The 25,646-nt window shown below is 32.1% G+C and overlaps 1 protein-coding gene and 1 long non-coding RNA gene across 2 annotated transcripts; one reads left to right on the top strand and one right to left on the bottom strand.

Moving 5' to 3' along the window:
* Positions 1–147: 147 nt before the first annotated feature.
* Positions 148–1,162, bottom strand: LOC145738722 (uncharacterized). The gene is made up of 3 exons (XR_014180841.1): positions 1,003–1,162; positions 400–951; positions 148–287 (listed from the first exon to the last, which is right to left on the bottom strand). It is a non-coding gene; the product is annotated as an uncharacterized LOC145738722 (long non-coding RNA).
* Positions 178–25,646, top strand: LOC145738721 (solute carrier organic anion transporter family member 74D-like). Its single transcript, XM_081993728.1, has 10 exons — positions 178–457; positions 13,590–13,967; positions 14,024–14,138; positions 16,550–16,748; positions 16,834–17,135; positions 20,595–20,879; positions 20,932–21,096; positions 21,157–21,352; positions 21,412–21,950; positions 22,007–25,646. Exons 2-10 carry the CDS (start codon positions 13,668–13,670, stop codon positions 22,162–22,164), a joined length of 2,259 nt encoding a protein of 752 aa, XP_081849854.1. The 5' UTR covers positions 178–457; positions 13,590–13,667; the 3' UTR covers positions 22,165–25,646.

Genomic DNA, 25,646 nt, shown 5'->3' with positions numbered 1-25,646 from the left:
TTCTTGTTGGTGGAGTAATTTTGGTTAAGTATGAAATCCAGGTTGGAATGTAAATCGAAAATCGAAAGATGTCCTCTAAAATGGAATATGTTTAAACAAACGGCGGGGCAGGGAGTCCCATCTTAGCCTGGGGCCGGGCCTGATCAGGTCGGTAGCCTACGAGGGCCCAGTCTGAACCGGCCGCATTTAGTCGCTTTCAATTCGCGTTCGGTTGCTCCCGTCTCGTGTTTTTCGGCCACGTTATTCTGGCCTGGCTGTGTGTCGTAATTACATAGTTTTGTTTTCATCTTAAAAGAGATTCAAGGCTGACACAATTGACTTTTTTTTTTTATTCGGCTGACGTAGCTTGGCGAAAGTGAGGGGTTCGCTTTACGACCCCTCCTCACGGCCCAAACTTACCCTCGGTGCGCAAATAATGCGATGTATTTTTTCGGATCCACGAACCGGCTTATTTAAGGTGAGGTATTTAAAGAATTTCGACCGCAACTCCAAACACTTTTCATTGTTGCGATAAATAACATTTAATTGCACCACTCAAATACAAAATCTTCTTAACGTAAAGGTTATTTATATTTCATTTCATTTTCCACTTTCGCCTTCGAGTCTACTGTTTTTAGGAACAACGATCGAGAAGCGATCGCAGGCATGATGCGTCTGCTATGTTGTCACGTTTTACTTTTTTTCCGCCAATCATCGTGCTTGTTCTAGTTTGATAATCATTGAATTAAGGAGTTAATTAAAATATTCTAAAAGTCAATCGTTGGATTCAGAGAACTACCAACTGCACAGCCTAACAAGCTTTAATTGCCTAATGTTCAGATTCGTTTGACCTAAATGTACACACACATCAGCCACTCTCGATCTTGATGTCAACTCATTGATATCATACTTTTATCTTCCGTTTCTCAAGCATGATGTGTTGTTACTGTATCAAACACAGCGGCAACACTTCTAAAACATTAATTATGTACACATTTTCATTAAAGTTGTTTATTTCATTACCTGTTTGCTTGAGATTTACTATATTTGACGAACCAAATTTATCATTCTTAACTAACGACACCTGTTCACCTTTAAAATCAGAATGACTTATAAATATTAGTATGCCCTCTATTTAGGACACATCAGTTAACTTACATTTTATAGGTATTTACTAAAAAACTTAAAGGATTATTCAGTCAAGGGTTTAATAAAGTCGGTTACCTATAATCATATGTGGGGAATCTGCAATGATGTAGAAAGTTTTGGTTGAAGAGAAAGTGACATATCAGAAAATCTCTGATTAAACTTGCGTTGGTTTACATATTCCAATAAGTAATGTCTCAAGTATACAAATATAAAAAAAATGGATCTGCACGTTGAGTGCAAAAATTACAGCAAGATATGTAAATTTTTATTGTAATCCTGGCTTTATCAAACATTTACAGATTTTGTCAAATCATTTCTAGACAGTGATCAATTTTGAACACGCGGTAGATACAATATAAATAGTAATAGATGGTAATAGATAGTCCAATGGTATAAAATGAGTGTAGAGTGAGGGGTAGATCGACGAGGTATTTTGGTGTACACACTCTAGGTAATTCAAGGTATTATGAGGCACTTTGTCAGTATTACAAAGCATATTGAGGTATTACAAGTCATTTTGAGGTATTTTTAAGGTATTTGAAAATACTTCAAAGAGCAATTGAAATACCTGAAAAATGCCTCAATAAGGCATTTGAGAGTATTTTGAGACATTGTCTGTATGTTTCAAAATGTTTTGTGATATTTTCATTGGAATTTTGAGTGACATAAAGTGTAAATAAAGGAAAATTTGCGATATTTTAACTTTAACAAATACATTGCAGTAGACAATTGTATAGTGTATCAATATAACAAAATTGACTGAAAATTGAACAGAACAGCATAGGCACCTCTAATTAATAGGGGTCAAATCTTTGTTACATGATATTGAGTTGAAACAATATTCATTACAAATTATTATAATAATTTACCAATTTTTTAACATTTAAACTACATTTTTAAGGCCACGTGACTGTTTTTAAATGGTGTCAACTGGACTTTACAGTGTTGCGAGCTCTAAAATTGCATAATCAAAGTCACGTGATGTGTTTCTTACAATTTCAGCTTTTACAACTGTCTAGAACAGTTTAAATTTAATTTACCAAGTTTTTAAAGTTTAAACCACATTTTAACGGTCACGTGATTAATTTTGACAGATGTCAACTGGCCTTTACAGTGGTGCAAGCTCAGAATTGCATTATCAACGTCACGTGACGTGTACTTTGCAATTTAAGGTTTTTATAACTGTCTAAATTTTATTTATCAATTTTCCAAAGTTTAAGCTGCTTTTTGAAAGTCACGTGACTGTTTTTGACAATGTCAATTGGCCTTTATAGTGTTGCAGGCTCAAAAATTTAATTATCCAAGTCACGTGACGTGTATTTTGCAATTTACGTTTTTACAACTGTCTAAATTTTATTTATCAATTTTCCAAAATTTAAACTGCGTTTTGAAGGTCACGTGACTGTTTTTGACAATGTCAATTGGCCTTTGTAGTGTTGTAGGCTTAAAAATTGAATTATCCAAGTCACGTGACGTGCATTTTGCAATTTAAGTTTTTATAACTGTCTGAATTTTATTTATCAATTTTCCAAAATCAAATTCTCAATACCAGGGGCGTTATAACTAAATTTAAAAATGCCACAAATGTGTAGGTAAACATTTGAAGGCATTCTGAGGCGTTTAAATAATTTAAAGGCATTTCAAAATATTCCAAGGAAATATGAGGCATTTGGAGCAATAATAGAAGCATTGTGAGGTATTTTAAAGGCATTTTAAGGTATTTTGTATGCAAAAAGGCATTTTGGTCTACCCCTCGGTGTATAGTGAGTGTTCCAAAAACAATCTATTTTTTACAGAAACGCAAAAAACAGAAAATTATTATATATAATTTTTCAGTCATATAGTGGATATTTTCAGTCATTTTTAAAAGCTCGCCACTTTGAAACAAAACAATGAATTTTAATGCAGTTTGGACTATCATTGAACTTGATTTAGTGGCTTTTGGCGGACGGGAAAATCTTTAATGCACTATAACTGTACTAGGTTACTAGGTATACAGTGTGGAAAAGCAGCGCATGCAAAATGTGTTTTAAGCCCATATTCTCGAGTTTTTGGCCGTTTCCCAATTAACGTTCTGTGTTTCAAACCATCTCGATTTATCCGAAAATGCGACATAGACGGCCAGTAGCTGTGATCTGTCATCATAAGTCAGTTGTAAATAAATAAATTTAAGTCAACCCATACAGGATGTCTAAGAACAGTTAAAGTGGGACAAAAACTTGCAAATAGAGAACAATTTGAACATTCACTCACTGTGTCTCTTGACACCCTGTAAGGTCGTATCTAACATGGGTCTTTTTCTGAAAAGTAGTCAAATTATTTAATAAATAATGTTGGACATACAACGGCGTTAGAATGACAGAAATAAAGCTGCTGATATGGCTTAATTCCAGATTGAACACTGTTAAATGCATTTTCCGGATAATCATTATTTCTTCGGACACATGACATTAATTAAGAAACGCCCGAAAATGTCGACATATTGACCTAAATTAAGAAATATTCATTGGTAAAGTGACTTGAAACTTTTCATTTTTTTTTGGTCCCATTATAACTGTCTCTAAACATCCTGTATAATGGTCTTTGGGGTTATTTTCAAATTACGTAACAGATAATATTGTACCCCATAACTTGAGATTGAGCACTGCCAAGTCGTCTTTCTTGTAAAAATTGATATTTCTTCTTAAAATGTCCTAAGATATTGATCTAAATAACAGTTTCTGTTAAAACAAAACAAAACAAATATTGATTAATTGGAGACTACTTAAAAATTAAACTTTTTAGCACACCCTTCTTTTCCAACTTGTATAGCTACAGTACAATGTATTAAAGTAAAAGTGTTTTATTTAAAAAGTAATATTTCAATGCTATTTAAGCCCGGCATTAACAATATTGTTTACTATGTAACTGGAGGACGTATGATACAGGGTCAAGAGCAAGGTTGGAGGATTTTATCTACTTTCACGGTAAAAAACGTTGAAAAGTAGGAAAATTTATAGTTTTATTTGACTACTTCATTGTTCTATCAATGGATGTTTTAAAAACTTATATTATTTTATTTTCTTAGCGTAACGTTTAAGCAGAAATGTGCCGAAAATGTATGTAACAAATGAGTCTCAAAGTCCAAAAAACAGCTTATTTTATTTCATGCATTGCTTCACCAGATTACAGAGTAATTAATCTTAATTAGTACGTACCTAATTAAAATATACGTTTAAACAGGTTTAATGACAAAGCATAATGACATGCGCTCCAAATTGTCTACGTTATATAATACATTAATTTAGTAAGTTATGATGTATACGTAAAAACAAGCAAATTCAGTTTTATTGTATCTTTAAAATGAAAATTTTTCGAGTAAAGTAACATTCACTTAACATGCAGTGCATTTGTACTGTTAATGGTAAGTGCACTGCAAGAAGTAGACAAATAACATCATTCACAATAAACTCAAAATTAAAATTAGAAAATAGGAATCATGTTAGAATTTCAGAAATACAAGACATAAACGTCATACTAATAATCGTAACCATCGTCTAGACTTCGACTATTTGTTTCAAAAAAGATAATTAGGTACAAACTAAACAGGCTTTCATAAACAAATACAAAAAGGCATTCCTTCAAATTTTCGAATTTTGAACAGTTAATTGTCAACAAAAATACGCATGTGTCAAACGTCTGAAATGGCTCTCCTTATTGGTTGCTTGTATTAAGATGGCAACACTTAAGATGACAATCCACAGTATACAAGTATGAACAGTACATTAGTTTATAATAATGTACCTAACCTTTAGCAGTACACATACCTTACCGTTGCAATAGCCATAAAGTTTATGTGAATGATGCTTAACACACTACTACAAGGCTATTTTCAGAGTTTGGTTTTGTGTTAAAAAAATTATAGTTTTTTTTTACACAAACAAAATTTTTTTAAATTACATTAAAATATATTAATTTGTTGATCTGTTTGTAAACATTCATAAATCGATTTTAAAAGACCAATAAATTAAAAAAATTATAAAAAAGTTCCGATTAAATTAAATCAAAAATAAGCTAGTAAATAACTCAACTAATAAGGCAAAATTTTGAAATGTCAACCACCTGTTTATGGAAGTCAATGAAACATTAAAAAACAAATTTAGTAAAAAAGGCAGGAGTTAATTATCTTCAAAGAAAATAATCAAGAAAATTTAGAAGGGGTGCAAACTAAATAATTTTGAAGACCTACCTCTTATAGGAGTAATTTTGACTTAATTTTTAATGCAAATTGTATCCTGAACAACAACTCTCCGGACAAAAGTAAAGGAAAAAATTTCAATTAAATTTCCTAATACGGTCGTGTAAATGTTACACCCGGTTACAGAAAATGGATAAATTCCTACCTGTTTGTTATATACACAACTACATTTTATCATACTAACACTTTTGTGTAGATAACGGTGCCTGTTGATAATAAAAACAATCGAATCCGGCTGCTTCCATGTCTTGGTTTGTATAATTATGTTTCACTATGCATACAATAGTTCCGTTCAGAAATCAGTAAAACATTCTGAGGGGTGAGGGCACACATTTTTGTTACCCTTTTACTGATGAAAATAGGTTAGCGAGCTTTTTAGAAGTTACGTAATTTAGCACAATGGCCGAACCGTAACAATTGCCTGTATTAACCAGTTGAAGGACTACAGCAAGGCCATTCTAAAATTTGAATCGAAGAAAGTGATTCCTTAGTATTAAGAGTTTCTAGGATATTTTATTCGGTAAGAAACGCAGTAACTGTATTTTAGAGGTCGTAACATTTACATTTCGCAAATTGGGACACACCTTTATCGAGATTTCGTTGAAATCGAGTTTATATAACACAGAAAATCTATTCATGGAATTTTTGCAAATTAATTTTTGTTTCAAAAATACCAATTCGATTATTACATATGAAATCGTGACCTGGGACAATGTGTTTCATTTTAACGTCTGAAAATATGAAAGCTGATTAAACTTCATTTTGTTTGTTTATTTAGAGATAAAAGCCTGTTATTTGGCTGATAAACCTATTTCGGTCGAATCCAAAATATACTCTCACAGTTGTGCAACATGTCAAGAGAATATTTTAATTGAAGGTATATTGCATCAACTAAATTTTCTCAGAAAAAACTAATGAAGCATTTTTTGTCTGTGAATAAATTTTAAAAAATTCAAAAACTGGCTAAACGTGATTGCAGCTGTGTGTATCTAACTGAGCTTACCAGTTCAGGTTGTCTGTCTGCAAACATATTTCGTTAACGACCAAGGGAAGACCGACATATATGCTAATATTGTTTTACACCTCAATGCAATTGTTTTAAACATACTTCGTTTTTCAACCAAATTTGAAAATAACACGTTTTAATGTTCTTATATATGGTGATCTAAAGATTGCGGATATCATCCTAATGCTAAGACTATCAGAGACCATTTCTATTTATAAATTATTTTGAAATTCAAATTTTGATTTACTTGGTCCGACGCGCCGGAATAAAAATGGGACGATCTATAAATTTATATCTTCGTATAATCTAACAGTTCATCAAAAGATGCACAGTCAAATTTTATGCACTGTTTTATATTCAAGGTTTGTTTTTTCATTTCCAGTGTTTTCTACACAAATTTAAATATTTTAATATTGATTTTGGCTCTACCATAAAGAAATGACGTCTTCCGTAAATTGTATGTTTTAGCAAAGCAAGAAATTGGTGCTGCTGTAATAGATTGTAATTTTGACCAACAAGGAGACCTCTATTTTTACCAAGCGAAGACACTTTTTTTATTTTTTTAAATCGAGCGTTCCAACATTGTGTCGAGATATTTACTTGTCACCTAATTTAGTAACTTTTATCTAATTTAACTGAACTTGTAACTTTTACGGTTTTGAAGATAAGACATACTGTTCATAGCAGTTGATCACAATGCATATACCAATATTCAAACAAATGACGTCTAAATTTGAAACATTGTACCAACATAAATATCGATGTTCTTATTGTTTGAGATTCCAGAGGTCTCTGACAGTTTTAAAAGTTTATTGTGAAGTGTAACTAATTCCTAGAGGCCTCTCGCAATTTGAATGGCAATATACATTCTTGTAGAAGCAATATTGCACTATTCTCGTAAATAATGATTACTTAACTTTTGTGATTAAAGTTTTAGTTGCCAATAATCATAAAAAAGTTTACGTCTCTAAGATCCAAATTAGCTTGAAAGTACTCACCGTTGAAATAAAACTTCTCGTAACAATGGATACTCCTTATAATAAGCAAAAGTAGACATAATCCATAATAGTGTGTAAAGTATTACCTACTAGTGGAGTAGTTGTACGTCGTATAGGATAATTAATAAAACACAATTATCTATTTTTGTTATGTGGGCATTAATAAGTTTACTTAAATAAACCATCATTGCTCTATCTAGCTCTAGTATTATTCTCTATTTAAGAGGAAAACTGGTTTTGGAACATGTACTACGTTTATATCGAGCAAATTGAATACGCGGATTCAATCCGATCATGTAAACCGTCATAAAATCCTCGATATAATCCTAAAAAATAACAGGATTGAAATTGTGACGTCCCTACAGGATTGACTTGACATTGACACATTAATTTGATGGACGGTTGTCATTTTTTATTTGAAGTGTGTACTATTAATCTCACATTCAAATTATCAAACTTTTTGAGTTTTGTTTTTGTTAGTTTGAAACAGATTTGGGGCTTTGTTGATTTGCCGACAAGATGGGTTTTTTATAGGTAAAATACTCGATTGAATAATCCTTAATTCAATCCGCTTTGTCGATCGGATTAACAGCCTACGATATAAACGTAATCATTGTATTTTACATAATATAATGACAAAATGGGTTAGCAGAGGAAGTGGTAAAACCGAGGGGTAGACGACCGATAATTTTTTGTACACCAAAATGCCATTGTGCATGCAAATTGCAAAATACGTTGAAATGCCGTTAAAATACCTCACAATGCTTCTATTATTTTTCAAAATGCCTAATAGTGATAATGCCTTACCACTGCCTAAAATACCTCAAATTGTCTTGAAATACATCAAAATGCCTTTAATTTATTTAAACTGTCTCAGGATACCTTCAAGTGTTTACACACATTTGTGGCATTCTTAACGTCACATGACAATTTTTAGGTTGGATTAAGTAGTATGTCTGTTTTTACAATTTGTACATTACATTGTGACTATTGTCAAAATGTCATAAAGATTAACGATTCAATTAACCTGACTTCCTCAGGTTATAAGATTGTTTTTCCAAATTTCAAAAGACTCAAAAGCTTAAAATTATTTGTGCTGAAAGTTTAAAATTGATTTTTTAAGCTCAGGTGACTATTTCTCCAAATTCTGACAAACAGGAAATATTGTTTGTACAAGAGATATGCCTAGGTTATATATTGACGTTTTTTTTTTTTTTTTTTTTAACTTTCTTTATGGCTTTCACCACTAGGGTATTCAGCCAGGCCAAGTTAGGTTAGGTCGAGGGTGGCCTACGCCACGTCGGAGCTTAAGCTCCTCCTCTTAGGTCTGATTAAGAAGTTAGCAAGACAACACAACAAAGGATTCAAACTCTTCACGCTCCCGGGCTCTGGAGGAGCTGTCACACTTTTGGAAGTGCCTCGGATGGAAACGAAGGTGTCAGAGATCTGGAAATGATCCAATAATGTTCAAATCATAAATCAATATTGTTAACTTTCAAAAAATGACAAATGAGTTTAATTATGGTGGATGACGGCGAACCCAACACACCCCGCAGGCATACAGGAGCCTGGATTCCACTTTTAATTAATTCCTGGTACAAATCACCATTCATTCGGTCACATTGGAACGAAATATGCTCCAACGTGCCCTGCGAACCACAATGACGTAATGAAGAGTCCGCTCTTCCCAACATAAACAAATGTTGAGGCATATTGACGTTTGAACGAATCTTCTAACTGCCATAGAAACTAAGTTAGCACGTGTCAAATAAAGACACTTATCATTTAAAAGCAACAGTTGAAAAATTGGTAATTTAAATTTAGACAGTGATAAAATTGTAAGAACTACGTCACGTGACTTGATAATTCAATTTTTGAGCTCGCAACACTGTAAAGGTCAGTTGACACCTGTCAAAAATAGTCACGTTACTATAAACTGTAATTTAAACGATCATTTAGTAAATTAAATTTAGACAGTTGTAAAAGCTGAAATTGTAAAATACACGTTACGTGACGTTAATAAGGAAATTTTGAGCTTGCAACACTGTAAAAACCAATTGACAAGTGTCAAAAACAGTCACGTGTCCGTAAAAATGTAGTTCAAACGTTGAAAAATTGGTAAATTATTATAATAATTTGTAATAAATATTGTTTCAACTCAATATCATGTAACAAAGATTTTACCATAATAATTACATGTGCCTATGCTGTTTTGCCTAAGAGGCTTCATTTCGCTCAAAATTTCAATGAAAATACCACAAACCACAAAATGTTTTGTAATAATGTAATAATGGGAAAGTACCTCATAATACCTCGAGTGTGTACAACTGTACACCTAAAGATCTAAAATTCTTAGTATCAGTTTGTTGCACACTTGTTCTGTAAATTGTCATTGACATACTTGTCATGTTTTCATAACTTTATATGCAATTAAGGTCTTCAAAGTACAAAAAAGCATGAAATAAGGAATTCAAAAATTACGTCAAAACCTCCCCAGATAAGTTTTAAACATTAGAATCCTGTTGTAACTTAGACATGGTTGAAATTACATACTAACACTAGTAATCTAGTTTAAATTGTTACAAGGAGAGAAGCAACAATCCGATTCTTAATTAACTTAATAACCAATGACGTCGGTTGCTTTACAGGTGTTGATTGAAAATACTTTCACTTTTCATTATCTTTCTTATGTTTATAATGGTTGTAGATCCTTAGCAGAAATACGTTTGTACGAACATGTTCTACTGGCTAGAACAATTTCATTACTTCACGTGATGTCATAATGACCTAATTCGACTAAAGTATTATTTTTTTCCATTTCACTGCTTCACTCCAATCATGTAAACGAGTAATAATCAAGTTTCCTTTTTGTATTATTACCGTACATTATTGCGGGTTTCTAAAATGTTATAAAGGATTACAAAAGATAGTTGGTATTCTATTCATTTTGTAAGCATTTGAATATGCAAAACTATACAGAGCTACATATGTATATTCAAAGAAGAAAGTATGGGATTTCCCATGAAAGCGAGTGTTAGTTGGTTAATCTAATTGGAGCTGCTACATTTTAAAATCAATTTATCATAACAAACATTTGTCCCTAGAGGATATTTCATTAATTAACGCTTATGATATCATGATACCTTTGATTTGCGTGTCACGTTTCAAATCGAAATATTTTATTGGACATAATAGTAAATAATAGTTTTAAAATTAATACTAGTTGGCCGACCGAATAACTAAAGAATTCCGGTTCGTTTTTTGTCAATAGGTTGTAACAGACCAGCTGGGAATTTTGATTGAACTCTATATTAAAAAGTTTAGCCTTAACTATATTTTGCTTGGCAATTTATGCTTGTCAGTTTGATCTGATAATTGTACAACGTATGTGAGATACATCGCCATTTTTAAATCAAATATTGAAATTGTCTTCGATTGAACGATTGCTCTTTACAGAAGGTTTGTGGTAACTTGATATTCTTGTTTATCATATTTACTGTACTTTACATTGCTTTCAAATCTTTTAAAGGTATTGGTTTCCTGTATATTAAAAATACCGTAATGTAACATCCATATTGTATTCAACAAAGTGTATTTTTCTTGATCAAGGTTAAGAGGACTTAAGAAACCAAACTGTTCTGCATGGAACCCAATATTTTCCAAATCCTGACCTGGTATCAAGTCACATTCTCCTCAAAAAAATATCCAAAATGTACTATTATTAATATTTTTCTATGTAATTCAAAAACTACATAGTTATAAACATACTAATTGCTTAAATTTAACCCAGGAAGTTAGTATGTAGAATAATAATTAAAATCAAGGCTTTAATTATCTGTGTGTGAACTTTTGGTATTTGGTTAATCTACGTGATAAGTCTGACCCTTAGACTAGCTTAAACAATACAATTATGATTAGTAGTGCTTAAAGTTTTATTTTCCTCGCGTTTGATTTCTGTCGAGAAATTAGGAAGTAACTTTATCTCGAGACAGAAATTAAACTTTCCACCATGGTTTGTATACTATTTTATTTTCAACCATTTATCAGAATTTTATCAAACTTTTAATGAATCATTCAGTTGAAATATTGATCGCTAATAGTCTCTAACAATAAGCACTAAGATAGTATAGGTACAAGTAGTTAATGACTTCAACCATTATAAACGACTGGTGATTTGTTTACAATCTGGACATGGTCATTATTATGCTCTTGTGTCTTTAATATTTTGAGCTAAAACGTTTCTTAGAGTGCTTTTGTCATGAAGATTTCTGCAGACGCAGATGTTACTTGTCACCACCTGAGCTGTGAGTTTCTTACTGTAAAAAGTAAGCTCAGATATGACAAAAAGCATATTGACATTCAATGGGGTGGAAAGTGAGAGCAGGTAATTTTCATCTTTTCACCTGGTTTACAAATAAGAAATAACTTTATTACATACAGGGTTGAAAATAAATAACATTAACCTAGTGGTTCTAATACAAGACCACGGTCTTAAAAAACCCTGACGTTTCGGTGGAAAATCTACCACCGTCTTCAGAGAATTTAAAAAAGAACCTGATATAAATATTAAACCTGATAATATGCAGTTTAGAACTCCGAGAAGGGTAAAAATTTACTTTTGTCATTTCAATAGGAAAGGTTATCTATTGTTGTAGTGAAAGGTAGGTTGTATAAGAAAACAAATTTATAAGAAATTTCAGTTTTGTTTGATATGACCAAATGTTATCTCCTTTTCTAGAATATTTAACCAAGTTTGGTCAATATTAATAGAGGATGTCGCAGCACAGGAGGCATGGTTTAATCTAATATATGCACTTTCGTTTATTTAACGTGTTTTTGAAAAAGTTTCTTTATCTATGATATTACATTCATTCCATTTGACTCTATGGTAATTTTCAAACTCGAGTTGGCATATATTAGATCTGTGAAAGTCTCCAGTTATTGTTTTCTGTGTTCTGTTGTTGTGTTCTTTTTTAGATTCTCTGAAGACGGTGGTAGATTTTCCACCGAAACGTCAGATTTGTTTAGGTATCTAGACCTAGTCCTAAGTCAGTGGTCTTGTATTGGGACGACTAAGTTAATGTTATTTTCAACTTAGTTGAAAACAGTGCAAAATTCCATTTTTCCAACAAACCTTTTTTGTGTGGTCAAACAAAAGACCCAACCTAGCAACAAAGAAATAATTTGATGCGTTACTTAACGTGTTTGGTATAACATTTAATTGGAGTCAACTAACAATATTTATTAAGTACATACAGTGTAATTATTCAAGCGATTTAAATGAAAATACTTTTACCAGAAATTGTAACCAAACCCTAAAAGTTAATTTATTCTGTGTTAATATTAAGTTACTGCTTACAGTTCCTGCTTTGCTACAACCAATATCTAAAAGATTTTACATGGGCGTTAAAATATATTGAAGATTTTCCATGTTCATTTTTTTGTCTAGATTTTAATAACAGTAATTAGACACGGTCTGAAGATTATTAGCATGTTTATAGCTTAGGTTAATTGGCATTCAGCATTCTAATATTTTTTGTTTTTCTTACTTCTATCAGTTTGATCTCTACTCTATAGTAATGATCAATATGTTTTATTAAGGTAAATAAAATTATTTGAAATGCATGTCAGTCTAGTTTAGTTCATTCTTCTTTTTTCTGGGGTTATTAAATTTTATTAGGATTTTACTATTATTATCAAGTCACTAGTACCTCTGTCATATCAGTATTGACATAAGTATAGTGATGAAACCTTTTTAAACTAACATGATCACAGATGGTTCACATTATCATTGTGGGTTTTCAGTTTCACTTTATCATTTGAAATTTTTGACAAACATCCGGGTACCATTTGGTGTATCATTGACGTATGGTCTACAGTACTAAAAGATTTACGGACTTGGATACAGAAGTAGAAATAATTTGATATTATTAATGATTAGGCATTAAAACATTCAAGAGTAGAAATTCCGTTTCGAAATACTTATGACGGTTGGATATCTGCAATGCATAATCCCTAATATAAGTTTTTTATAGCAAAGCTGGCACTTAAACTCTTAGTCTTACTTATATACCCGTTTAACCTAAATACATTTTAATATGTGTACGTGTGTCCGCTGTGACGCAATCATGTTTTAAATAAAGTTGTAGTCCGAGTGTAAATTATCATTTTGAATTGTTATCTATATGGGTTTTATTAATTTCATTGTTTTCTGTTACAGCAATGAATGTGTAGCAGCTGTGCCATAATCGATCGACAGATTCAATTTGAATAATTGGCCGAAGAAAATTCAATTCTAATGACTGAGGACAAGTATGATTCAAAAATGACAAAAATTAGCAACAATAACAGAACATCACTAGATGAGATGTGTCCTCTACAAAACGGTTCAAAAGAAAATAATGATTCGCCTTGCGAACAGATAGCACTTACCGCATCACCTGATCACTATGATGGCCATAATAATCATATTTCACAAAATAACCTATCAAATTACGACTCTACATCACACAGCGACAGCGATGACGATGAGAGTGAAACTCGATGTGGGTGGGGTCCTTGTTCACCCAAGTGGCTTAAAATGTTTGCATCCAAACAGGTAATGAAATGTATTTTCAAATATTTTCAGACTTTAATTAGTTTAATTAATTCCAGGTTTTCCTGGCCGTTTTTTGTGTGGCTTGGGTCCTGCAAGGGATGTATCACACCTATTTTGTTAGTACAATAACCACGATAGAGAAGCTATTTCAAATCCAGTCAAAAATAACAGGTAAATGGAATGTCATTAATCCTTCAGTATTTATAGAGCTTTATCATAGACTAAAGCTTCAGCTAAAAAAAATTCTGACGATGATATACAGCCAATAACACTCGAAATATCTAGGCGCAACATAAAACTCAATTATTCTGAAAGTGTCCATGGTCAGGACTGTTAGGTGCACGTTTTAGCGGTACGCATACAGGACCGGTTTCAACATTTTACTTATAAAAATTCTATGTCAAATATGTTTTAACTCTCATATATATTTATATCACATTTTAATTCATAACATTAAAATAATATATTTTAAAAGAATTTAAGGTAGGAAATTTGAGATTCTTGCTGCCTCACTATTTGTGGTCACTTGAAATGTCACATTTAAATTCCACCTTAACTAGCGCTTGGCTAGACAATTAGTAGGTTTACATAAGCTATTTTACTAAAATAGACAGCAATTTACTTGCTTATTGTGATAGTGTGACAAAATATACTTAAATTTAGTTAATTAATTTACGTAAAATTTATCGTAGATATACAGATACACGAATATACCTACAGGGTGGCCAGTAATCTTTGCCAATAACTTAACAGAAAGTGAAATCAAGCAAAAAATCAGTTCACAACCATCACGGTTTTAAATGAGGTACCTATTCATACTTTCTCTGAAATTCACAAAACTGACTTCACGTGATATTTATTGCTCCTATTGTAGAATCTTCAGATATCTAGTAATTCCAAAAAAAATAAAAATGCAATTAATATGAAAGCTCTTCTTGCTTTTATGTTTGTAAATTTTACCACATTCCATATTTGTTCAAAATAGGATTATTTTTCTTAAGTGAGACAACATAAATATGGGAAATACAGGGTGATTCAAAACTTTATTAACACAGAGCTAGGGCATGTAGAGAATCTCAAAACAAGTCGAGTTGCTATTTGAGTTTTTTTTCTCTCGGCCATGTTTAACGAGGTACAGGATGTCAAAGTTTTACAAAATATTGGTATTTTCTCCTTAACTCCTACAGTTTATGATATGTTTTTCTCAAATTTTGAACGTAGGCTCCTGTTTGAACCCTATAGCCGTAGGCCCTTTTTACCCTTTGAACTTTTTTGTGGTGTTCAATTTAAGATTTTTTTTATTTCCTGCAGTTTTTTCGTATCTACCTTCGTTTTCGAGTTACTTAGGAAAATAATAAGGCAGTGTAAAATTATTTTATTTACGACTAGCCTGGTAAATGGTAATGATTCAGTATTATATTATTATGAGCGATTTTACCATACTCAAAGTACTCAAAGTTAGAGTAAAAAAATACCAATTTCTGTCTTAATAGCAGATATAGCATTAGTGTACATTACTCGTGTGGTATGGCAAATTAATGGACTCGTGTGATCACCACAAACTACTAGAACTAATACTAATACTTCCCACTGGTGTCTATAAGAATGATCATACCACAGTAGTAATGTACATAACTAGTAGGGGTGATTTGCAGTGCAGTAAACAGGGAATAAAACATGGACTTATGTTTTCGCAAAATAACTCAAAAACGAAGGCAGATATGAAAAAACTGCAAGAGATAATAAATTTCAAACAACAAATTCAAAAATTTGTTCGGTCAAAGTCAGAAGTTCAGGGGGTAAAAGTGGGTATGACCCTGGAAAATAAACGCCTTGTAGATTTTCTCAACCAGTTGTCATACATACGGGTGAAAGGTTTAAACAGTTCAAAATAACACACTGTATCCTGTTAAACATGGGCCTGAAAAAATCTTAAATGGCAAATCGACTTGTTTTCAGGTTCTCTACATGCCCTTGCACTGTGTCCCTAAGGTTGTGAATCACCCTGTATTTTTATAGTAAACAGTATAGAACTATTAAATTAACATATGTTTGTAGGTTATGGAGAGGCAATGCAAAATTTATCATTTTTTGTTAGTTATATTTTTACATGGTTTGGTCTTTCCTGTACTAGGTGATACATAACAGAACAATCTTTAAAAGTACTCCTTGAAAATAACAACATTTCAATTTATGTCAGATGTCAATTTGCTCCTAGATAATGTAGACATTTATTTTTCTCACGCTGTTTTAAAAGTAATTCAAATCCAATAATCATTACCTCACTTTCAGCTTGCCTTTTCACATTCCGTTTGTCTTCGAGCTATCTAATGATCCGTAAAGCAATTCGGGTCACAATTTCTTTTTTCTATCCTATCGGAATGTAACTGTCATCAGAATTTGGCCACCCGGTACTTACATATATTATACCATTGTAGAAAATAATGAACCGATTCAGAAGGCCCTTAATTGGGATTGCATTAAGAATACAAGACGTATCAAAAACATGTTTGACTGCTACTTTACATTACAACATTCTTTAACGAAGCGGCCCATCTTCCACAGTTTTTCATTGATTTTAGGCATTATTATGAGTGCAACAGAAATGGGACAGATTGGTTCATCGCTACTTTTGACATATTATGGCGGGCAAGGGCATAGACCAAAGTGGATAGCGTGGGGTATGGTTTTATTCGCTGTGAGCAGTTTTACGTGTTCATTACCGCATTTTATTTATGGAAGACAATTGATTCAAGCTAATGATCTCACTGGAATTATCAGGTATTTTTCCTACATTACTCTTGAAGATGTCCAATTAAAATTCTTAATTAAAGTGCGTGAGGGTTTTTATACTAACAAATTTCAGGGAACCTAACGTGTGCAAAGCCCCTAACATGGATTTAGATGAGTATACCAAAACTAGGATCCTGCCGATATTAAACGCAACTAATTATATTAATGAAAATATTTCACCTAATATAATTCAAACTTGCTATGACGAGGATGTGGTTCCTGGACATCAAATCCAACCAAGCGTTACAAACATAGTCCTAGCAATATTTTTTATCAGTTTGCTTGGAGTTGGAATGGGACAGACTGCAGTATGCACTCTTGGAATTCCTTATATGGACGATAATATTTCTAGTAAGCAGTCGCCCTTATATTTTGGTAAGTACCATTGATTACTTTGTTTATGATTGTATTTCCAAATAGTACCCCAACTCAGTAACTTAATGGTCGCATAAATCAATTGAAACTAATAAGGAATTTATGAACTAATTTGTTTATTGGGTTGACTTGCCGGTCTTATGCAGACATGGCTTCAGTTGTCTCGTCTCCTAGATATTTAACTTGGCCTAGAAAGACCAATGAAGCATTTTATTTATATAAAGAGACGATAAGGAAGGCAAATAGTACGTTTTTAGTAAACCGTTTATAATACAGCGGTTTGTGTAAACTTTCTGGATTTAGACACCCTGACACTTTGGTCTTTGACAAATAATATTTTAGTTATATATTTAGATAAACTAGATGTTAATTATACGAATGGTTATCATAACAGAATTATGATAATTTCGTTTCAATTATTTGGGAAACAAATTAAATGGCTATTAACCTCATTAGGTTTCTATAGTGTAATTGTGTTAACTATTCAATTTACTTATTTATTTATGACGTATATAAGAAAAAGTTCAATAAACTCATATCATTTATCAGGAACTATTTCGAAACGCAAAATAAACAGTGAACGATAACGTGTAAAATTTTAAATCATTATGCATATACGCAAACCTTTTAAATATGTCGACACTATTACCGATATACCAGAAGGCTCAAAATTTAGGGCCACATTTTGATGATTAATAAAAAGAATCTCGTATTTGCACTTATTAGTTGTTCAAAGGTTTGAAAGCATTCTTAGACATATCGAACAATGGATATTCACCTTATGTAATTGCGACAATGTGTTTAGCTGTTTCTAAAACGCGGTGTGAATATAATATTATTTACCAGTTGAATGAATACGTCTTTGTCTTTTAAATATTCACCAGGAAAAATTCCTTTGAATAAATTTACTAGCATCAGGTAAGATTTTCACCTACATGTTTATTATTTCCGCGAGAATACACATAATGTAAATTCGCTAATTAAAAGTGTAAATGAAACAACGGTATTTTACTTTGGGTTGTTCAATTTTGGGTGACTTTACAGCTATAAGAAACAGTAAAAAATTTAACAATCGCTTTTAAGTAATCGAGAGTCATGAATATTGACGCCATTTATGTTTTACAAACTCAATTTTGCCCCCAAAGTCGTGCCCCCTATAATCGACTTTTTACTGGATGCTATAGTCAGAATTTATCTCATCAGATTGTTTCAATACAACACATCTTTTAGACCAAGATATTTGTTTTCGTTTCTTTTTTTAAATCACCAATTTTGTATACATTTTTATTCCACTTTAAATTTACAAGTCAAATTACTATTTAAAAAACATTCAGTCGAAAAATATTACATGAAGGTTAAGAAGTGTACAATGAATTAATTTGAACCCTAATCAAGTAACGTAGTAACCATTTTTCACAATCCCTTTTTAGTCAATTTGTTATGTACATATTATTATTAAAGGTATATATGAACATCAAGAGGGGATTTTAAATTCAACACTATATGCTGCTATATCCAAGTTTAATTGAATGAATTAATGAGACTGAACAATAAATTATAATCGTTTTATCAGGAGAAATGCAAAAAATACAAAGTTGTTTGCTCTGTGTCAAGTTCAGTTCACTTTAGTCTATTGTCTTTTGTCCTGGCATATGTTTGATATCTTTTCTTCACAGTTTTTGGTACTCCACATATTTATCCTTCTTCATTGTTTTTCAAAAACACTTATTATACTTTTTAGTTTTATCACAACTTTGTTCTAACTTCTTGGCATCATTTTGAATATCTTTGCAAAGTCTGCTGCTCAACTTTTAAAAGAAAGCACATGTTTCGCGATACGTACGAGTACAATTTTAGTTACACAGACCTATACAACATATTCGAACTACTTACAAATGCGGTACTTCGCAGACTTAATAGCTACTAACTAATGTTTGGTTGTCACTTGCCTACGCAAGTTCCATTTATTCATTTAAACATCCCATCTTCCATTAGATCAGTTCCAGTTAATTTAAGAACGACAATTTGCGTGCATAATTTGACTTGGATGATTTCAAATCCGCTTTTATAGAGTTCTGCTTGCGAGCTTCAACACCTTGTAATTATTCTTCGACTAAAAGTTTACGCATCACGTAAAATGTTATTTATGGTTGGATAACAGTACCTTGAAGTAAAACAATGTAACTAGGAGCAGTTCTTTCTATACATTCGTGACGCCATTTGCCAACGTTACCATACCGCAAATTTTTGCGCAAAACGTTATAGTCGTACATAATATGTTTTCTTTTATTTTGGACTTCAAATTTTTCAATGGCTTTATCAGTATGCGAATTTCACATATTTCAAAAATCTCATTGATGGTAGGGCACCAAAGGACAAACAGCAAATAAAACTGCCTAATATTGAACATTTCAGTGTTTAGTAGCCATTTTCTTGGAAACTATATCAGATTATAAATTGTCTAGACTAAGTAACAGAAATGATTTAAAAATACCATCAGCTACTAGGGTTGTTGATCGATTTATATAGCTTGTGTTTAGTAATTAAAAATAGATACATATGATATATATTTAAGTTATTCCAATACCTCAATCAGCTATGTTGAACATTTTCTGATGTCTAAATGGAATTGATGATTGCTATTATAAAACAATCACAATGCTACTCTTGAACGAAACCTTTTGGTGCATATTCAATGACCAGACATCCAAAAAAAGGCTCATTTGTCCGTTTTTCACGTTGATCTTGATATCTCCAAACCTTTTTATGTCAAGCTTTAAAAACAGTTGTGTGAGGACAAACCCTGCACTAGAACTCCGTGTGTTATAAGTAGAGTAGAATTCTATTTATCGACTATATTCTAGGTGTTGGACATTCTACGCACAAAGAGCTAGAAAGCCAAAACATGGCGAGAATTGGGGACATTTAAGAGGTGCCAAATTCACGCGATGTTGTGGCTTCCTACCGGTTTGAGCACAAAAGGCCCAATACCAAGAATATGGTAGACAAATAGAATTCTACTCTACCTACAATAGACTAGAGTCCCAGTACTGTAACATAAATTTTAGCACCTTTTTTTAAAAAAATACAGTACATTTAGTCTATAACAGCAAATGTTGGGAATGAAACATCCATGAAGCATGAACTATTTTGTATGAAATAATCTGATTTTACCAGTTTGTTTATAGAGTAAATAATTTAATCCGATTTAGTACTAAACCTATCAACTTTGCTACAAACTAGAAAATCCTCGCAAATAGCATCTATAACTAAAAACAACTTGTAGACAGGTAATCATTTCAACATGGGATGACTTTTAAAGCAAGCGTATAAACGCAAACCCGTTTGTGAACGTTTTTTGTAGTTTAACCTTTTTTGGTATCGCCGCTGGAACGAAATTAAGCTCAAAAATATCAAAGTGACGGAAATGACTTAATCTAATCGCCTTAAATATTTCAGCTATAACAATCGGAGTTCGGATTTTGGGGCCTGCATTTGGCTTTATAGTCGGATCCCTTTGCACGAGGGTTTATGCCGATTTATCGGTGGTCTCAGAAATTGACTCCTCCAACCCCAGATGGATTGGTGCATGGTGGTTGGGTCTAGTTATTATCTCCGGGCTACTTGTGCTAGCCTCTATTGCAATGTTTGCATTTCCCAAACGTCTACCTCATGTTAAGCCTTTACATAGACCTAAAACGAATATTGCCATTACTGATAAAAAACAGCACCCTAGTTTAAGAGGTAACAAATTATCATGTCTTGATGAATTAGGGTTATACGTTATATTTTTAAGATTTTCCAAAGACTGTTAAAAGGCTCCTGAAGAATGATATACTAATGTTTAGGACTGCTAGTAGTGTACTTCACATACTGCCAATAGCTGGTTTATACACATTTTTACCGAAATATTTAGAATCTCAATTCAGGCTTCCCACTCCCACTGCCAACATGATTGCTGGTAAGCTTTTATAATGATAGTAATATTACAAAAGTAATATGCAATATTTTTACTCCATAGGTGTAGGTGGAATCCTTGTAATGGGAGTCGGCATAGTAATAAGTGGAGTATTTATTCTGAAAGTAACACCAAATGCTCGGTTTGTGGCTGGGTGGATTGCTTTTACCGCCATTGTATATGCCATTGGTATGGGTGTTCTTATGTTTATTGGCTGTCCTATGAATGATTTTGCTGAACTCCACCCTGTAGGATCTGGGTAAATACTCCAATGCATTGAAAACTTTCAAATCACCTATTTTCTATATCCAATTTCAGGGCTAATACAATTGAGCCAGGTACAATAGGTATGTGCAATAAAACCCAGTGCAATTGTAACCCGGACAAGTTTGAACCAATTTGTGGTGAAGATCGGAAAACTTACATGTCCCCTTGTCACGCTGGTTGTCAGGACTATACAGAGAAAGATGGAAAAATTCTAGAATACTACAATTGCCTTTGCTTGGATTTGGACAACTTTGAAAATGGCACTGTGGGTGGAAAGGCCACTATTGGTTATTGTGAACAAGAATGTGGCAACTTTATTTCCTACATAGTTCTGTTCTCCATATTTGTATTTGTTCATTCAACCTCGGAAGTAGGGTCCATGTTACTCATTCTCAGATGCGTTGATCCGAAGGACAAAGCTATGGCACTAGGACTGATCCAATTTGCTATTGGTTTATTTGGCAACGTTCCTTGCCCTATAATATATGGTGCTGTGGTTGATTCAGCTTGCAGAATATGGAAAATGGCTTGTGGGGAAAAAGGAGCTTGTGCCCTTTACGATTCGGATACCTTCAGAATGTTTTATCATGGTAATATTTTCAATTTTTGCAAATTTAGATCTAACGAAATTTTAATTTGATTATAGGAACTACAGGGGCATTGCTTCTTTGCGCTTTCTTTGTAGATGTCATAGTATGGTACAAAGCAGGCAGTATAAACTTTGTAGACAAACAACAGCAACAGCATCAATTTGAAGAGGAACTTACCACCATTGATATTGAAATCAAAGGTGACACGGACTAGCAAAATGCAGTGGTGGATGAGACTCCACCAGAAAAATTTTGAACCAGAAAAAAGATGTGAAAAGGAGCGACGACACATCACAGAAACTACAAAATTTATGTATAAATTAAGGAACTAGAAGACTGGAGTAACGAGTGCATCGTACATAGGTAGAATTATTTTTTGGACGTTAATTTTACAGTATCTGTGGTAATGGTTTTCCAAAGTACCAGTAGGAAAATTTTCGAATTTACATGTAAATATATTATATTTCACGGGTTTGAACCAGAAAACATTTTGACACATAATTTTTATACACATATTTTACCAAACAAACCACTTATAACATCTTTTAATAATACTCATTTTTCTTTGTTGTACATATATTATATATTGTAATTTTTGTTTTGCTACACCAGAGAGCAAAGAAAACGAAAGTGGCATTTTGTGATTATACTATACAAAGTGTTTTAAGTTTTCAAACAGCCTACCCACTTTATGTTATGATTCAAAAGTAGAGTAAGGCTGACTATACATTTTGAAAGTAAATACAAACGAAAAAAAATGTTGAATATAGTATATAGAAGTTATTTTAAGTTTACTTTAGTTGATTTACACACTCAGGAATATTTTCTTCAGTTCCGGGTAAAAAATACTGCCTATAAGATTGCACGTGATGAATAGGTTGGATCTGGAAGTATTGAAATTAGAGTGACCGCCCAGTATAAAAAACTGTTTTTTAGTTTAGGGAAATTTAATTTATGGATAGGAGAAATGTTATTCAGCAAAGTTTTTTTTTTAAATCTCAACACTAGTTTAATGAGGTACCTATTCAAAATCGTCCAAGGTATTTTATGTAATCATGGGTCCAGAATGTCCAGATATGTGATTAAAATTAATTGTTTTTGTAAAGATTCTATTTATGTAAACAAGAAAAAATGTGGATAGTTTCAATACTAAATTTTGTTAGTTTTGGAGGTGAATGAGCTGGTTATAATGGATTTTCTCCATTAAATAACAAAAACTCTTCGAAGTCTTTTCCATTCTGTCTTAGTTGTAAGGCGTGCTTATAATAGTGAGTTATATATAATTCATGTTTTTCAAAACGAAAAAGTCTAATGTGAATACTACTTTGAATTTTCTATTATATTTTGAATCCTGTTGTGTAAAATTCATAGCTTTCGCCAGATTATCTTTCATAAAAGATGATACAGAATGTAGTGTAATCCACATAAAAAGATAAAACTATTTTAATATCCTGTATACGTTTAGGGTAGGAGAATTATCGGGGGTAATTCCTCCAGTCTTTTAGGACGAGGGAACTTTGTAAGGAAAACTTGCAAGAATGGAAAATTACCTAGTTAGTTTAATGGCTCGAGCGATATTCAGTGAGATTATTTCTGGAAATGTCAGCAAAACGTCTAATTTTTATTAGGTTGAAGTACATTTGGACAATAAAAAAATCGTAGGTGGTATTATTATGACATGACGACATGAACTTATCGCTGTAATTTTTTGAAACCTTTTTTTTCCCATAAGGTTACCAGGGTTGAGTCAAATAATCATATTTTTTCCTAATCAACAATATTTAAATTGCAGATGTTTGTAACAACCTAAGTAAAACACGTTTTGTGGTTATTTCTAATTTAGGAAATACATTCGTCCACATCAAACACACCCTGCATTCGGACAACTAATAAATCCTTAAACAGAATTAGAACCCTGAATAGTTTATTGAATTCGAATATAATATAATACAGGCGGTCACTGACGGCAACAAATAGTGAAAGGCAGCTATAGTATCTTATACTTACATTATATAATATTAAGCGTATATACTTGTAACACTATTTACGTGTGCATAATTTTAATGCTAGTCGATAGAGTATGTTATCAAGACTTTTAATTGCAATTTTATAGTTATTTTGACAAGTTTCAAGTTGAATTGAGTTCTTGAAGGTTTCTAATAAATTCTATAGACAAATTAGTGATATAGAATGATTATTGTAGCCAATTTTATTAGTGACATTTTGTTGAAATTATTTGTGGATCCTATTCTTATATATGTGCAGTGTTATTTAGCTTCTTCATTAATATTGTTGTGGCTTCCGGTTTTATTCGTTCGGAAACTTGTAAGAGTTAATATTGTAATAATGAATTTCCTATACTTTGCTATTGTTAGAGATATTGTATCGTTTTATTTTTGTTGCATTGTGGTGATTTTTCCCTAACTAGTCTTTATACAAAACTGGTTAACATCGAACTTGATAAATTCTATACACCACGATGAAATTGGGTCTATTATAATTATATATACTTAGTTTTAATTGGTTATAATTTAATCATAGTAAAATAAGGCCTATTTTTTAAATTCCTATTTTAGCTACCTAGAGCGTATATAAAATATTATGCAATGGTAGATTAGTAATCAGGGAATACCAGATTTAAATAAGCTTTTATATTCAACATTTTAACTGTGATATTTATTGTTTTACTATATATACGCCCATCCGATTTGAATTATTCATTTACAATCGCAATACTAACACAATTCCCAAGTAACTGTTAAATAACTAACCAATTGGCTTCATATTCGTCACAACCAACGCAAAACTTGTTTTGAGTTGTGTTTTATGGCTATTTAGAGAAGAAATGTCAAATTTTGTAAATATGTAGCTGTAAATGTAAAAAAAATTGAACTAATACAACACCTTTTGAAATCATTACCATGCTCATATGTGCAATATGTATTTTTAAAATTGTTAAAAAACCGAAGCTCAAACTGGAAAAAGAGTGACTGATACATTTATTTTTTGAGGTAAAATCAAAACAACAATTGAAAGCATAGATTAGACTTGAATTAGTTGTGCACATTAAAAAACTTCTTTACTAAAACGCCATTATGTTTCTTTAATGTTATATTATTAATTTTTAAGATGGGATTACTGCGTGCAACACCAGACTGTTAAAATGAATATCAAATTGTAGGACGTCCTCTACTGAAATCAGACAGATTTAAATAGAACTCCACAGTGATACTAGTCGATATTCATTTTAATAAGTCTTAATTCTATTAATAATACTTCTCTAAGAAATGGCATACTTACAAAAACTCTAGTTACCATGCAGTTAACTGCATATTTAGCATAAAGTAAATACATCACTGTATCTCCTTTTATTATTCAAAAAAACAAAATGTGCCATGTACGTCAACCTATATGAAGATCAAGGTATTGTCTTTAAACCACACGGGCAAGACACAACAAAGTGTTAGTTTGGTAGCATGCGGGAAATATTGTGGTTTATATACTCTACGCCTCATGCTCTTCATAACGCAGTTGATTGAAAATAGATACCTCACTCCTATTATAATATATGGTGCTCAACAGTTTTTACTTTTATATAATATTTTTTCTAGGTTAATTTTTATTGTTTCTGAACTTCTTATTAGTATCAGTATAGTGATAAGGTATGACGAATAAAAATTAGCTTGTATATATCGA

The sequence above is a fragment of the Ips typographus genome, linkage group LG16, assembly GCF_016097725.1.
Source record: "Ips typographus isolate SLU linkage group LG16, UJ_Ityp_2.0, whole genome shotgun sequence".
Taxonomy (NCBI): domain Eukaryota; kingdom Metazoa; phylum Arthropoda; class Insecta; order Coleoptera; family Curculionidae; genus Ips; species Ips typographus.
Note: the sequence above shows the minus strand (reverse complement) of the source record. Positions and strands in the feature narration are given on the sequence as shown.

Coding starts and splice junctions, on each gene's coding strand:
- LOC145738721 (XM_081993728.1), top strand. CDS start 13,668: ATGACTGAGGACAAGTATGATTCAAAAATGACAAAAATTAGCAACAAT. Junction 14,139..16,549: donor AATCCAGTCAAAAATAACAG/GTAAATGGAATG, acceptor CATTGATTTTAG/GCATTATTATGAGTGCAACA. Junction 21,353..21,411: donor CTCCACCCTGTAGGATCTGG/GTAAATACTCCA, acceptor ATCCAATTTCAG/GGCTAATACAATTGAGCCAG.